The 16397-nt window shown below is 34.6% G+C and overlaps 1 protein-coding gene across 1 annotated transcript in view; it reads left to right on the top strand.

Annotated features, from left to right (window-relative positions):
* Positions 1 to 16397, top strand: part of EYS (eyes shut homolog) — a 703265-nt gene that overhangs the window by 78219 nt on the left and 608649 nt on the right. Inside the window, exons 7-9 of the mRNA XM_059467250.1 lie at positions 2495 to 2599; positions 2861 to 3000; positions 9559 to 9725. Coding sequence (XP_059323233.1) covers positions 2495 to 2599; positions 2861 to 3000; positions 9559 to 9725 — 412 coding nt within the window. The remainder of the gene's footprint in view (positions 1 to 2494; positions 2600 to 2860; positions 3001 to 9558; positions 9726 to 16397) is intronic.

Genomic DNA, 16397 nt, shown 5'->3' on the forward strand with positions numbered 1-16397 from the left:
TAAAATTTCTTTATTTTCCCCTTTGTTCCTTGGGCCTGCTGAACCTATTCCTAATAGAAGAATAACATGCTGAATTGTGCACAAAAATCTTGTTTGAGTTCTCTAAGCACTGCATTTCTCAATTACTCAGCCCTTACTCACTATGAAGTGATAATTAGGCATTAAAAGCTAAGTGGATTACTGTGGAGATCTCTCCTGATATCCATTTATCACTTAATCAGACTTTAATACCATAAATTATGCATTTCTCAGCAGTATTCAGATTCCAATAAATTCTATAACAGTTTGAATTTACTAGGTTTTCTTGACCTTATTGTGGCAGGGAAAAGTCATAAAGTTTGCTTAAAGGATACAGCCACTATAAGAATTTCAGATTTATAGCAAAATAATTCTTAAAGCCTGTTGGGTTGCACTAATATTTATTCATAAGGGTTTCTTGGACAAGACAATTCCATCCTCATGAATAAACATGAAAAAAATTAGTCCAAAATACATATTGAGTTGAAGTTTTTTCTCAGATTTTTTTTTTGCTCCTGATTTTGCCTTCCAAACCTCATTAAAAAAAAACAAAACAAATGAAACCCCACAATTCCTACGAGATTGCAGCTTCAGTAGCACATCCAGTTGCTTTTGGGATGAAAATATCTATTTATGTGTTAGCATGCCTCTTTGCTGGCCACTATTACAGGAAAAGTGGCTTTGTAAAAGTATTCATCATGATGAAATCTCCCAAGAAATGCAGATACTTTGGGTTACCATTAGAGCCAATATGAACAGAGCAAATGAGAATCTTGTATATGGAAGGTCAGGTTGCCCACAGTTTCCCATGTAATATTACATATTATAATAATAATAAATTGCAAGAAACATCTAATTTCCTATTTTCCTATGTTCTCTATTATTACGTATTATTGAAAACATTTTTAACTCAGTAAACTTTATATTTATAATACAATATAATCTTGACTTAATATTAAAATATTGATAGATGTTATCAGTGGATGATTTTTAACTGAGAACTGAAAGGATAGAGTAAATGTTAAAAATCCTTAAAAGCATGCTGGTCAACCTGTATGTAAAAATGTAAAAACATGAGATTGCACTTGTGGTTTAGCACCTGTTGGCCCAAAATAGAGATTTTTGGCCAACAAATCACAACATATTCCTGTTTGAATTTACAGAAGTCCATGAGAAGCAGTCTTTAGGTCTTGAGACTCCATTCCAGCATAATAAAAGTGAATGAAATTGGCAGAAAATATTGAAGAAGAGACATAGTCATTTCTTACCAAATTTTATCTTGTTAAGTTGTGTTTTCCTGATGGCTCTAGCTTTAGATCAAAAGGATAGATATAAAAATTTTAAAACAATTTCATTATTTGAAGTACCTTTATTCCCTTTTTTGACAAAGGAAGAATTTCAAATAAAATACTAACTTCTGCCTTGAAATTTAACAGGGTAAATTATCTGCTTTAAGAAGTTATCCACACTTCTTGTATATTCCTTCCAAACATTTTTCTCCTGTACAGCTCTTCTATGTTTTCTGCTTAAACTAACACTGATTACAAACAAGTTGCTGGTAAAAGCATCAGTAATTTACAGTTATTGAATACTCTGAAGTTTTCCTCTTCGAAACACCTCAAAACTCCTGAACCTTCTTCTACTTTTCTCAGCAGTACAGATTTTTTTCTCTATTCTTTATTTTTTCTAAATTTGGAAACTGCCCCTGCTCCCCCTCTGCCCCCTCCCCACTCCAAATTCCTGCTGTAAAAATAGTAAATTTAAAAAAAAAATCAAGGAAAGCAACAAAAAGCACACCAATAAGGAAGAAAATTCATGAAATTGTTTTCAGTACCAAAAAGAATAAGAATAAAAAGTGAAAGTGCTTTGTTTTTGTCAAATCTAGTTGTCTTTCAAGACTAATGGTAAACCTGATGGTCTTCTTATTGATTCATATCACATTCCATGAGATCTACATCTCTTCAGTACATTTTTTTAGAACTGTCCAGTTACAAGTTTAATTATTCTTCCTGCTGAGCTAAAAGCAGTTTTCAGCTAAATGAGCAAGTTGTTCAGTGAATCACACTAAAGGTTACCTCGAATAAATGTGATAAATTTTTCCTAGCCAACACAGAGCTCAGAAAATGCATAGTGAAATGTAAATAATAGGGCATTACCTCAGTTTCAGCTAATTATTTCCAGGGAAAATCTCCCCTCTTCAGCTCTGTATCACCTTCTGGATACATCCTGAATTGTTCCAAATGCTGAAAAAATATTTTTGGTTTGACCTTTTTTGAAACACTGAAATCCATTTTTTATATGTATAAGTGGAGCAAAAAAAAAAAGTGTGAAAGCATACACAAGATCTTTAACCAATATCCCAGAGATCTCATTTAAAGGAAGTTATTCTATCAATATTACTAATATGACTTACAGTGTTTTCTTAAGAAAGTGGTATTAATTCCTAATAATTTTAGGACTTTTTTTCCTATTTCAGGAGAATTCTGTGAGGTGCAAATCGACAGCTGTGGTTCCAATTCGTGCGAAAATGGAGGAACATGTATTGCCTATGAAGATCATTTTAAATGCACTTGCCCTACAGGTGAGTCATTGATAATTTTTTCTAACAAAACAAATAAAATGTCATCCAAATATTTATGTTAAGAAGTAGCAACATAAAAATAGCACTGTATGTCAACAAATGCAGTGAACATTTTTATGAAGAAAAGCACTTTTTCTCTTTGTTCACAAAATAAAACTGCCAAATAACTCTAGTAGAGTGGTGTTAACTGCTAACACCCTGAACAGACATAATGTCAATATTCTGAATGAACTGTGATTAAACATTCTCTTTGTGGTGCAGGTTTTGAAGGTGAAAGATGTGAACTCGATATTGATGCCTGCTTACTCAACAATATAAGCTGTGCCCCAGGAGCAGTGTGTATGGATAAATCTCATGGATTTAATTACACATGTTTATCACCATGTATTGGAAACACAGAGGTAGGATAAAGTGATCTATTCCCCCCAGCAATTTTTGGAAAATCAAACAACTTATTCTAATAGCAGTGAGCTGATGAAGCCTCATTTTGCACTGGTTTCCTAAACACAGTACTCACTCTTGAAATATTCTCATGCTAATTTTTCTTTTCCTGTGTAACATATGCATGTAAAAATGTGTGATCTGACTAGTCTGGTCACTGTCCAACAAGCCATGCAATGTCTGAGCTCTGCCTTTCTTGTTTTTTATATGTTTTGTCACTGATGTCTCCTTCTGTCCCCTATTTGCTGCTGCTGTATTCTGAAACTTGAAAAGTTTAGGCAAAATCTTTTTGTAATCTTTCATGTGTATAAAAGTTACCAGACAGAGGGCTGATGGTACAGCAATGCACAGAAAGAATTATAGATGTTTCATTTCCATTACAAACAAAAATAACAAATTACATTCAACAAAAAAAGGGCAAGACTAATTATACTTCAATGGGAGATGAAAAGGCTATTAGAAAAATCTAAATTTACCTTGCAATTTACTCTTGTGAACATTTACTCTTCAATGTTCACAACATATGGAAATGAAAACTGCTTTTACACTTTCAAACTTTTGTAGAAGAAATGTATTTGTTGTATTCTTTTTGCAATCCCTTACGACCTTTTAAATTGCATTTGGGAAGGATTCATTCATATTAGGGTGGGCTATGAGATTTTGGTATAGGTTAAACTAAAATACTGCTGCACTTTTTATTATGATAGCTATTTTAAAAGCTCTGTGCATAATGCTATTTAGCCTTCCAAACCAGTACACAAACATGATAATGAGTGTTTTACAGGCTTTATCAATTCTTTTATTGAAATATATGCACCATAAAAATATACTATGATTAGTAGACAACATATTTACAAAGAACAATCAATATTTATGTCACCTTCAAGTCCATGAGTGGACGCTTATTAGTGAACATGAAATATAGCACTGAAAAACTCACTGGCTCAAAGGTTTATACTTAAATTGTTCAGCATCTGGTAAATGTTAACATTTTTATGATTTAAAGTGTCACACTGAGTGCAAATGTATTGGCAGGTACATGGCATAGCATCATAATGGTGCAATCATCATTATGGCCAGTCAGCATGGAAGTGATGGTGTGCCAAGGATGCTGACAGGAGCTAGTGAAACATTTTACTGTAATATTCACTTAAAATCCCTCAGACATATTTAATTTATTCATACAAAGATTATAATAAATGTCATATAGGGAAAAATAATTATATATATACATATGGATATATATGTATCAATATACACTCACTGTATGAGATGCTTGATTTGCATGTAATGTGAATATTTAGTAGATTTTCTAACGGGAAAAAGAATAGAAAACAAAATAATGGATTTATATACTTGAGTTTACCTGTTTTCTTAGCTTACACATCATTAAAATGATATCATTTCCTTCTTGGAAAAAACAAAAGGCTGTATTAAAACAAACATTTTAGTGCATTTCTGAAATAGTGTAAACAATAATTTGAAATAAAAAATTATTATTAGTCAATAAATTTCATAATTCAGCATTTAATTCTTAATTTATTTGTTTTGGATAGAAAATAAGTATACATTTTTTCATCCTTTCATTTATTTACATTTTCAGTGGTATCTCTGTTATGCTGAACTGCTTTACCTCTGTATTCAGAAAAATAGATTGAAAAAAATGCTACTATTTCTAATATTTTCTTATTGAACAGAAAATAAATGTAATTAATTGGGGTCTTCTATCTCTGTATGAATATATAATGATATTAATGCATTAGGGTTTGGTTTTTTCTTTCCCAGCCCAACAAGTAGTGCACTACAGTTGTGTTTAATTTATTTTTTTTCAAACAAATATCCAAAAAAATTGAGGTGAACAGATTAAGAGGGAATATCTTCTTGTAAAGTTTAAAATTGAATCTTTGTAATTAGGATAATGCCTGCTTGTTCTGGTTCAAGAGTTATGAAAGAACTCTAAATAAATAGAAAATTTTTTCATCTTTAAATTAGTGACTTCCAACAGGACCAAATTTAGCCATTTTGTCTTATAACACCTTTTCTTCTTCTTTTTCAGGTAGACATGAAAAGGAATTTAAAAAAATCTCTTTTTCCATTGGAATACTCAATGCATGCTACGAATTGTAGTGTTTTTATTAACAGGATCTCATAGAGAATTGATAAGACCACTCATAATAACAAATAATTGTAGTGCAACATGCTAGGCCTAAGTAACAGAATCACAGAACCGTAAAACAACCCAGGAAGGAAGGAATCTCATAAGACCATCTAGTCAAACATTTCATGGAAAATAAAGCCGTGGTTAGATTATAAATCACATTTTGAAAACCTCCGGTGATGGAGGCACCGCATCCCTGAATAGTTTTACATACCTGTTTACTTACACAGGAATGTCTGCCTGTGACCCAAACAATCACAAATGAAGAGGTGTCCTCAGAGGTTCTGGGCCCCTCGCTTCAGTAAAAATATTGACGTGTTGGAGGGTGTCCAGAAAAAAGCAACAAAGCTGGTGAAGGGTCTGAAATGTAAGTCTCATGTGGGGCAGCTGAGGGAGGTGAGGCTGTTTAGGCTGGAGAAAGCGTCTCAGGGGAGACCTTCTCACTCTTTACAACTACGTGAAAGGAGGCTGTAGCCAGGTGGGGGTCAGCCTCTTCTCCCAGGAAACCAGTGACAGCACAAGAGGACACAGCCTCAAGGTGTGCCAGAGGAGGTTAAGGTTGGATACCAGGAAGAATTTCTCCACAGAAAGGGCTGTTAAACTTTGGGCTCCACCAGCTCCCTCTGCCCAGGGATGTGGTGGAGCCACCGTCCCTGGAGATGCTCAAGGAACAAGCAGATGTGAGACTTAATGTTACAGTTTAGCTGACATGGTGGTGTTTGATCAAGGGTCAGATTCAATGATCCTGAATGTTTTTTTCAGACTTAATTCTATGATTCTATGTGTTATTATTTTAAGTGGGTACAGCTGGATCTTAAGAATTTTATAGTTTCCCTTTAAACACTTATTTTTCAAGATTCTGTCAACAATCTTAAAAAATCATCGTTTTCTTTAGCTCTTACTATGAAAAATTCTAAAGTGCAGCCATAAACTATGGAGACTGCAAGATGTTGACCAGTATTATAGTTTTTTAAAAGGAAATAAGGAATAGGAATTAAAAACTACTTTACAATTATGTTTCATTCTCTTTTCAGTTTTAAGATGTAAACAGACTTGCTTAGCAGACATCAGCTTGGTTTGTCAAAAATAATTCCCATATGAGTTAGGAACTAAACCAAATGTGAAAGTTCCTCTCAGAGTCTGTTTACAGCTTTATAATACTGAAATTTATGGAGCTCCATTTGCATATTTTACTGGAAAATTTTCTCTTTTTATGAGCCATGATCCCATGTTCCACTTGCAGTCAAGACCAGAGTTCCAACTTTTTCAATGGAAGTATCTATGTGCTCAGTATATTTTTAGCATTTAGAAGAGCTGCCACTTCCATGTTTGTTCTGGTCCTTATAAGCAATTTTACAAAGTTTCCTCATCTGTAAAAGTAAGGCAGTTTCTGTTTTTAATATTTTTAAGACAAACATTTTATCTACTTGCTTAGTGTACCATCAGTCTAGGAAAGAATATAGGTCAGATTAAATAAAATTGCATATCTGGAAAAATTTGAATACTCAGGGACAATTGACTTTGCAATAATGACAGCTGAAGACTATAGTAAAATTGTATGCTTGGGGGAAAATACACATATGTGTGCGGTCATTTATCTATGTAAACTGCAGTTTCCTTCCAAGTGAAGAGAATTCCATGAAATTTAGGATGAAAGAGGGGTTGGAAAGAATGATTGCTGCCTTATTTTGAGCATTTGATAATTCGTGATACTTATCCTCCTACTTGTCTCCTCCTAGAGAGGAGACAGACATACAGTTATATCTCTCAATTCCTGCAAAGGAATGATAGGAGAAGAACAAAATCCTCTAAGGTCTAATTATATTTCCTTGCTGAAATAAAGTCTGTTGGTTGATTTTGGAAGAAAGGGATTCTTACATTTTATCACAACTACATAAAAAGGCAGATTTGTGTTAAAGTACTTGCCATAGACAGATGTATGATGGTCAGACTGACAAGAATAGACCTGTTTATGGTCTGTTGAAATATAAGATTTGTATTTAAATACATTCCATAGCTTTCATTTCAATTTAAATCTTTAGATTACACTAACACCTCAAAGGGTAGCACTTTTCTTCACAGTATAAAGTATCAAAATTACATAAGAATAAATTAAACGTAACATGGCAATATTGAAATATTTGTCTTAGTTGCCTAAGGTTTTCTGGATGATTTTCTTGAGTATGAGCTTATTTGAGCTTTGAGAAAATAGTAAGCATCAGGATAAAATCCAGCAAAAACATAAACACAAAAGTAAGAAAACACATAAAAATAATAAAAAAAGAACAATTCCCATACCATAGAAGGAGTTTACATTGAGTGCCTTACATTGAATTGCATTTTCCTTCAATATGTTGTTATAATGAAAAAGTATCCCAAGGTAAATCTAAAATTCAGTACAGAGAGCATAACAAAAATCTCTTCATTTTAAGGTCAATTTAAAACTTAATCAAAGAAAAATGAATATTAAAATATTTCTGCCAAGGACTGTTATTATTACAAATCTTAATGACATTTTAAAGAGATTCAGACTCAATCAAACTGAAGTACTAGTGCATTAAGTCATATTCTAGACACCATTTTCTTTAAAAACCAATTGATTAGAAGGAGGGGTCTTAATTGCTTTGGAATGAATATGTAGTTATCTGTCTTCATACTGGCAAAATTTTCATGGAAATGAAAATGGAACCTAAAAAATAAAATGAGGAAAAGAGCATTAATTCAGACATATTTTTCTGTAATTTTTGAAGAATACAGGAAATACTGGTTTAGTAAGTAATATTAGCAACTAAAAGCAAAAAGGAAAAAAGCTGTTCCAGTCTAAATTTATCATCTTTCAGTATCTGCAAACTGAAAATAAAGCAGCTTCTGATTTTCCCACGGTATAGATGTAATTTATAAACATATAAAGAATCAAGGATAGATTGAATCAGCATTATAATTAAAATGAAAGAAAAAATCAGTATTTTCCTGATAGGCATATATTAGGCTAAATTTTACAACATAGGAACAATTGTTCTACTCTTTCAGTGAAAAAAATAAAACAGTCTAGTTCACTATTGTCCCTCCTAAAACAAGCACATTTTAAGGGCAGTTGTAAAAATGTTATTGTTAAATTAAAACACAAACGCATTTTGCCGACTAAATAATAAATTGATATATCAATTTAATAACATTCACTATTTTAGGTTCTTGGAGATGTATCTTTTTAATATCACAACATAAAAAGATTAAATAACCACATTTATTACCAATGGCTTATTCCATTATACTCTTTGGGAAAAAATCCAGTAGGTAAAGAAAAAACCCTTTATATATGTGGTGAGTTGACCCAGGCTAGATGCCAGGTGCCCATTGAAGCCATTCCATCAGTGCCCTCTGCAACTGGACAGGGGAGAGAAAATTGATTATAAGTTGAGATAAGGGCAAGGACAGATCACATAATGTTTACTATCACATGCAGAAGAGATTTCACTTATGGAAAGTAGTTGAATTTATTACTAACAAAATCAGAGCAGGATAATTAGAAGTAAAACAAAAGCACCTTCCACCCTTCCGTTGTCCTTTCTGGGTTTACTGTTATTCCCATTTTTTACCTCCTCTTCCCTACAGCTGTGCAGGGATATGAGGAATGGGAGTTATGGTCAGTTTATCACATGTCAGTTTTGTCAATGTTTCCTCCTCAGGGAAAGGAGTCCTTCTCCTTCCATAGTAGGTTCTTTCCCATGGGAGACAGTCCTCCACAAACTTTTCCAGTGTGAGCCCTTCACAAGGGCTATAGTTCTTCCTGATCTGTTACAGTGTGGGTCTTTTCCACAGGATGCAGTCCCTCAAGAACAGGCTGCTCCACCATGTGTCTCCCATAGGGTCACAACCTTCTTTTGGGCCTCCACCTGCCCCAGTGTGGGTCTCCTCCCAGGGCTGCAGGTGGATCTCTGCACCCCCACGGCCTCCATGGGCTGCAGGGCACAGCTGCCTCACCAGGGGCTGTGCCAGGGCCTGCAGGGGAATCTCAGCTCTGGCACCTGGAGCACCTCCTGCCCCTCCTTCTGTACTGACCTTGGTGTCTGCAGAGCTGTTCCTCTCATGTATTCTCTCTCTGCTTGCTCTTCTCTGGCTGCACGTCTGTGAAATAAGTGTTTTCCTTCCTCTTTAATCTTTTACCCCAAGGCTTTACCACTGTCACTGAGGGGCTTGGCCTTGGCCAGCAGTGTGTCCATCCTGGAGCTGGCTGGCATCTGTCAGGCATGGGAGCAACTTCTGGCAGCTTTTCAGAGAAAACAGCTCAATAGCACTCCCTCCACTACCACAACCTGACCATGCAAACCCAACACAGCATATTTGTAATTCTTGTCTTCAGGTATGTGCAAATGGAGGTAGTTGCTTCTATAATGAAGAAAATCAGAGATCTCACTGTATCTGTGCCCTTGGATGGACTGGAAACACATGCCTTGAAAATATTAATGACTGTGAGATAAACCAGTGCCAACATGGAGCCACATGTGAAGATGGAATTAATAAATACAGGTACTAATATGTTGCTATCTGTGCAAGCCTTCATAAATTGTTTTACGCCATATGAAGATACTTTGACTTTCAGAAAGAATTACAAAGGGTGTTGTTAGTGCACTAATATAATTTTCGTGTCAAAAATGTCATGGAATACAAATTTTCATAAATGATGTGCATTCAGTAAAACTGTGTATTCTGAAGTGTTGTAGGAAGGAATCACAAATATTCCTCTTTGCTGGTCAAAGAAGTTAAACCAGCTATGCAGAATCTCACATAAACAAATAATCTAATATTTTAAGTGGCAAACACTTTGAGCCTGGGATCTGTCACAAAATGTTATACAAAAATTTGAATGTTTATTTATTATCATTTCAGTTATTAAAACAAACATAAATTATGTGTTCTCCTTAGTGAACTGTAACATGCTGTAGTTATTTAAAATGAGATTTTATAAAATATGGTGAAAAAATAAATGGGAAAGGTTTTCTTCAATAAACAGAATTCAACTATCTTACTTTTATTTATTTATATTTATATTTCCTCTACAAAATCCAGAATAAATAAAACTTCTCCATAATATCTGTAAATGTATCTTGAAAGACATTATTCTATGCTGTGCCATGCCCTATTTAGAAGCACTGTAATCAGTATGCTTTAATGTTTCTACTTAGAAAAGATTGCAATTGTGCACAAGATAAAAATAGAAGCAATTAAAGATGTCTTCAATTTCAGTTCTGTTTTCAAAGTATCTTCTGTAAAATTAACTGAAATCACCAAACAGACACACAAATGTTGAAAAATTATTGATTCTCAGTATCTCAGAGTTAAAGGAGTATTTTGTCAAAGAATCCCCACAAAGTACACATCCTTCCTTTTTCCACTTTGCAGTCAACTCTTGTATCAAATTACTGGACCATATATTGCACCTTATTTAACTTAAATCTGTGGCTTTCTTTTCTTTATCAGGAAAATAATTCTGATAGAAGCACAAAGCTATGTTTACATTACAAAATCCACTAGCATTTGCTGAGAAATTAGTAGTTCTGAAGACATCTGGTAATAAAGAACTTTTGATTTTACTTGTTAATCCAGATTCAGTTTACTGACAGAAAGCACTTATTTCTTCCTTTTTCAGTCGTTGAAAGACAAATTATATTGACAGATCAGTCTGTTTATCTAAGGAACAGAAAAATACACCATTGAGATCTGAATCTCAAATGGTCAGTTTTCTTAGCAGAGAACTTGACCCCAAAAGAACACAACTGGCTATTTTGTCAAGACACAGTGTATCATATTTACTCTATAGTATCTGCTCTGTTGAGAGAGCGTGGTTGTTTCTCAATGACAGTGAAGCATTTTTTAAAATATCTAAATTATGCCTGCCCTAAAAAGAATGATTGTTAGCAAGTGAGACAAAATCAATTTCTCCTTCCCAATACATGATTAAAAACAAAAGAATACAAGAGAAAACGCTGAATGTAAGTGCACACACCTTTTCTAAAGATTTGTAATTGCATTTCTGTCCTAAAATGAGTACATTTTTTATCAAATTATTTATCAAGAGCTGTATTTGATGCAAAGTAGTTTCAGGAAGACATAAGAGAACTGTCAGCAGAATATATGGAGAATCAAATGTAGAAGTGTCATTAAGAACTCTACAGAGATCCATTTTTATAACTATTACAGCCATTCAAAATCTCTCTTAATGAATGCAGAAGATAAAGATATGCCAAAATTTTATATATATTAGATTTTCTTTACATAAAATTACTATAAAACTCTAGACCTTCCTCCTAGTTAAGAAATCTTAAATTTTAAATTATTAAATTTTGGTCATAATGTAGTTTTACAGTGGTAGCTTGATATAGTAAAGCTCACACTAGGAAATCATAGAAAATACCCACCTTTGATTCAGGAGCATCCCTCTCCTGTAAGATCTCATTTTGCAAGCCATCATTTTTTTATTTCTCCAGATGGGAAATAAGCTGTCAACTGCAGGAAATGTTTCTAGATTTTCGTCTCTTTACCATGACATATTCTTCTTCTCTTCCCATTTTGAAAAACTGTTCCAGACTGTAGTGTCACCTAGAGGTATTTTTATCTATATGCAAAGCATTTCCTTTGAGTTCAGATTGTGGAATTGCTCTAAATGAAGGAGGGGGAGTTTTAGATTTTTATACAGTGTAATTCTCAGCAAGGCTGCAAACCAAGATCCTCATAATTACAGTAAGAAGTCTTAATAGTTTTACTCCTTTGGTTTAGTGAACCTTTTCTTACAACTAAAGTGGTCCCAATCACAGTGACACAAAACCTGTAATTAATTCAAATTAATTGTTGCACTGCCAGCTGAGTCTGTGCTGCTTGCGATACCATGAAGTAAGTCAATCAGCATGTGTTTAAAATGAAAACTTCGAAGAATTGCTGCTCTTGCCACTGGGTTGATGGTGCAGCTGTCAATATGAATCTGGCAGATACCATGCAATAGAACAATTGCATCCACGTGCCAAAAGAATCTCTTGATCTTTGGTTACATATACATGAGAGAAAAAACGACAGATAAGATTCATTACCTCAGTAAATAGAAAATGTTTCTAGATTAAAAAGAAAATAATAATAGTTTTTCTCTTCTAAAGAACCTGCATTGTTTGTGTTCTGCATAGGAGAAGAGAGAGAACTGATTTCATAAGCCTCAATGAGAAGCATTTAATGAATAATTAAAATGAAAGAGATCTTTGAGGAGTATAACCTCCTGTTTTGAAATCCAAGGGGAAAGTTGTTACTCTTTTTCACTCTTGTAAATATTTTTCTTGTCAATTTTGGACAACCAAGATCCTAACTGAAATAAGACATTAACAGTAGATACTTTACTATTGTCTATTCAGTGGAAAGGAACAATAGAGTGAAAACACCCAATTTAAAACTCTGTGTAGTTTCCATTACCTGTCCTGTTTCCCATTTCTTCAGTCCAGCGTGTTCAGATGAAGTGTTACATTTATCACAACCCCAGAAAAGTCCAGCAAGAAGGACTGAGAATGTTGAAGCTATATTGCAGTATTTACCACTGTTTAAAAAGTCATGATGAACTAATATATTTAAAAAATGTATTTTAGTCAATACCTATAGCTCTGACATCAGCATTTCATTAGGTTTTATGCAGGAAAATGTCTCATTAAGAAATTAAATTTGGTGTATGGCAAAACTTGAATTGCTAACACATTCTTCGGTATTCAGTATTCAAATTTCAGTGCACACAATTAAATAATTAACTAATCTCAGTGCAAAAGAGTAAAGTGACACATTGTAGAGTAAAATGCTTTGGAATATGAAACACTTTTTTGCATGATGCCAGCAAGATTGTGAAAAGTAAACATAATTTAGATAATTTCTAAGTATCACAAAATATAAAGCTCCTATTATTTTTTTCATCCTTGACTTTTTCCATTTTCTTCCAGCTGGGTAAATTGAGCTGTTTGATTCGTATATTTTTTCTGTATCTAATTTTCTTTTTACAAGTTTATTCATACTATACTATATATACAATTTGATTGCAGGACCTAGTTGACAGTGCCATATAAAGTTAGTACTGTGATATACACAGTTTTCTGCAGCAACAATAGGCTTCTTCCACTAGAGAAAGAGGATAAATACTTTTCCTCACTTCTACAATTCCAGAAGATGGGTGAATATATGTCACAATTTCTTAGGGAATACCTCTGCAATAAGTTATACAACAGGTTTTCTTAGACAATACAGATGCATATAAAAAGTCAAAGTGAAACTAAATAACCTTTTCAACCACTTATGTGCGCGCAGTTCACATTTCAAAAGCAAAAAGGGATAATTAATACTGAGTAATTGCAGCTAATACACTTGGAAAAATACTAATGAACATATATATATATGAATGAGAAATACTAAGAAAACAAAGTAGAGGGATTCTGGGAAAATTTTGCTAATTCCAGGCTTCAGTGCTCCTATATGCCTCTTGTATCAATACAGAAAATAGCAAGGTCATCTCTCAGCACAGGTTACCATAGACAGATCTTCAGTCTGGTCTTGGGCTTTTTGCAGTCATTTTAAAGATGCATTCAACGTACATGATTATTTACTCAATAACACAAGTCACACTACATCTTTAGTGCAGGCAGCCTGTGGTGACAGCTTGACAGCTTCACTACCTGGACATACCAGCACCAGCCGATTTGCCCACACATCTGCTGTTTGAGACTTTTAGTGATAAAAGGTTGGTAGAAACACATTACATCTGTGCCATAATCATCCTCATTTTAGCAAAAAATTCCTTCTTAGACTAAATTCCATTACTGTCTTAGCATCTCCACTTAGCATTTATTTCACAAGTATATCAAATTATCTTGCAACATTAATGATATTCAGGCTCTGGAGTAGTAGCATACGATCATCTGCATTATATATGTGGGAGCACAGTGATCCTCAAATGACTTGTGTTTGCTACTCACTACTAAAATCCATGTTTGTAGCAAAAGCATTGAGGTATTTGCTTTCTCAGTATCTGTCCTGGTTTAGGGCAAATTTGGGTGAGAATGTCGAAAGGGGGGCCTCTCCAGTAAGCAAACCCACATGATGCCTCCCCGCGACCGGTTCGGGAAGAATTCTCTGAGAGAAGTGGAAAGAACCTGTTTATTTGACAGGCACAGCACCCCCCAGCACACAAAATGAACAATACTGGATGACACCACTCTTTCACTGCTCTGAAAAAGATGACAAATTCAGAAAGTATCTTTTGGGGGTGGTCGCTCTGTTCTCAGTCCCTCTGGCCCTGGGGCAGCTGCTGCAGCCACAGGGTGAAAATTCTTGGTGTTTCCAGGTGCCAGTCCAGAGCAGGTTCAAGTTGGTCCAAAAAAGGAAAGGAGAAACAATCCAGGAAGAAATTTGGACTGTTTAGCTAAACTAGCTAATGAGCAGAAGTGAGAGCAAGCAGAAGCAAAGCAGAAGCAACAGCAAGAGAGCAAAGCGAAAAGCAAAAGCAAAAAGCAAAAGCAGCACATTGTACTGCCCCGTCTCTCTGTCCTGCCAGCCATGGGGGAGCAGCTGATAAGAAACCCAAACAAAACTTTCGCTCTTCAGAGCCAGTCTTGAAGGCACAGAACATAATATCCAGCAAAAACAGAACACATGAATGGGGATACAAGCATCATAATGTCACCCTAGGACAGTATCTCTTACCCTCCAAATCTTGTTGTGGATGAAAGAGGACATACATGGAGCTAAGAAAGTATTGTTATTCCCATTAATACTAACACAATACGTTTTCATATGCTGTTCTCCGGTGCCATGCTTCTGCTTTCACTGTTCCCCCATTCTGTAGGGCTGACATTTTAGGCCCCCTTAAGAAAGAGGCTGGGGAGGTGTCATTAGCATTTCCTGGTCTCTGCTGGGAGATCTCTCTCACACACACCCCAGACAGGCCATCCCAGAGCTGAAGCTGGAGCAGGAGAGGGAGGAGTCACTGACTCCAGCACACTGAGTGACTCCCAGACAGACCACGGAGAGACTGAGCCTCTCTGCTGAGGTCATCTCTCTGATAAGGACAAAATGCAAGTTCCCTGAGCTAGAAATATACTTACAAACGTAAATTCTGGTATTGTGTATACCTGTATACAATTTTTTTCTTTTATTTATCATAGAGAAACATTCACGCTTCAAAGAGAATAAGACTCAAAATCAAGCCATGCCTCAAAACTTCTGATATCATGCTCAGTATTTTAGTACTGCTGAAGATTAAAAAAAAAAATTGAATTATAATAAAATGTAATAATAATATGTAATAATAATAATAATAATAATAATAATAATAATAGTACAGCACTTAAGTACACTGTTGTAGGAGATGACCTGTACTAAATTAAAAGACATCTAGGTATAATTTTGCTAGAAAAAACAAAGTGCTTTTCATTCTTCGCTGTTTTTGATTTCTTCAAACACCAAAGCACTGAAAAATATATTGACATCTGAAAAATTCATGACATCATTGCTTGCAGTATGGAATCAGAAGTGTGAAACCTAAACAAGAAGATTCTATATCACATTTTTTTTTGTGTAGCTTTTCTGTGGTCTCTGAAGATAAGCTATACAACCAGTAATAGTCAGGAAAGGACAGAAAATTCTTCATCCTCATATTTTTATTAAGGAGAGCTCTAAGTTAAATTTTCCATTCAATGCTAATAATGATAGCCACATTTTCAAAGAATGATTGAATAGTTACATTTTTACAGTTCACACACTAATTGTTACTGTAAAAAAAAGTAAAGAAAGTGATTAACTGCAAGAGAAAGATTAATATGTCTGGTTGTTTACCATATTATTGTAGATAGATTCAGAAAATGTGCAACTAAAGGTAGCTAAAAGCACACCTGCTTTTAATGTTTATGCATAATGAAATTTTATGCAAGTCAAAATTTATATTTAGTTATAAATGTAATTGTCTAACACCACCTGCAGCCAAGCCCAATGCAGTCACTCACTCACTCCTGCACCAGCGGCATGGAGAAGAGAATTGGAAGGGTAAAAGTTAGAAAACTCATGGGTTGAGATAAAGACAGTTTATTTGGAAATGCAAAAGCCATTCACACAAGCAAAGCAAAACAAGGAATGAATTCACTGCTTCCCATAGGCAGGCAGGTGTTCAGCCATCTCTAGGAGAGCAGG

The sequence above is a fragment of the Ammospiza nelsoni genome, chromosome 3 (genome assembly GCF_027579445.1).
Source record: "Ammospiza nelsoni isolate bAmmNel1 chromosome 3, bAmmNel1.pri, whole genome shotgun sequence".
Taxonomy (NCBI): Eukaryota; Metazoa; Chordata; class Aves; order Passeriformes; family Passerellidae; genus Ammospiza; species Ammospiza nelsoni.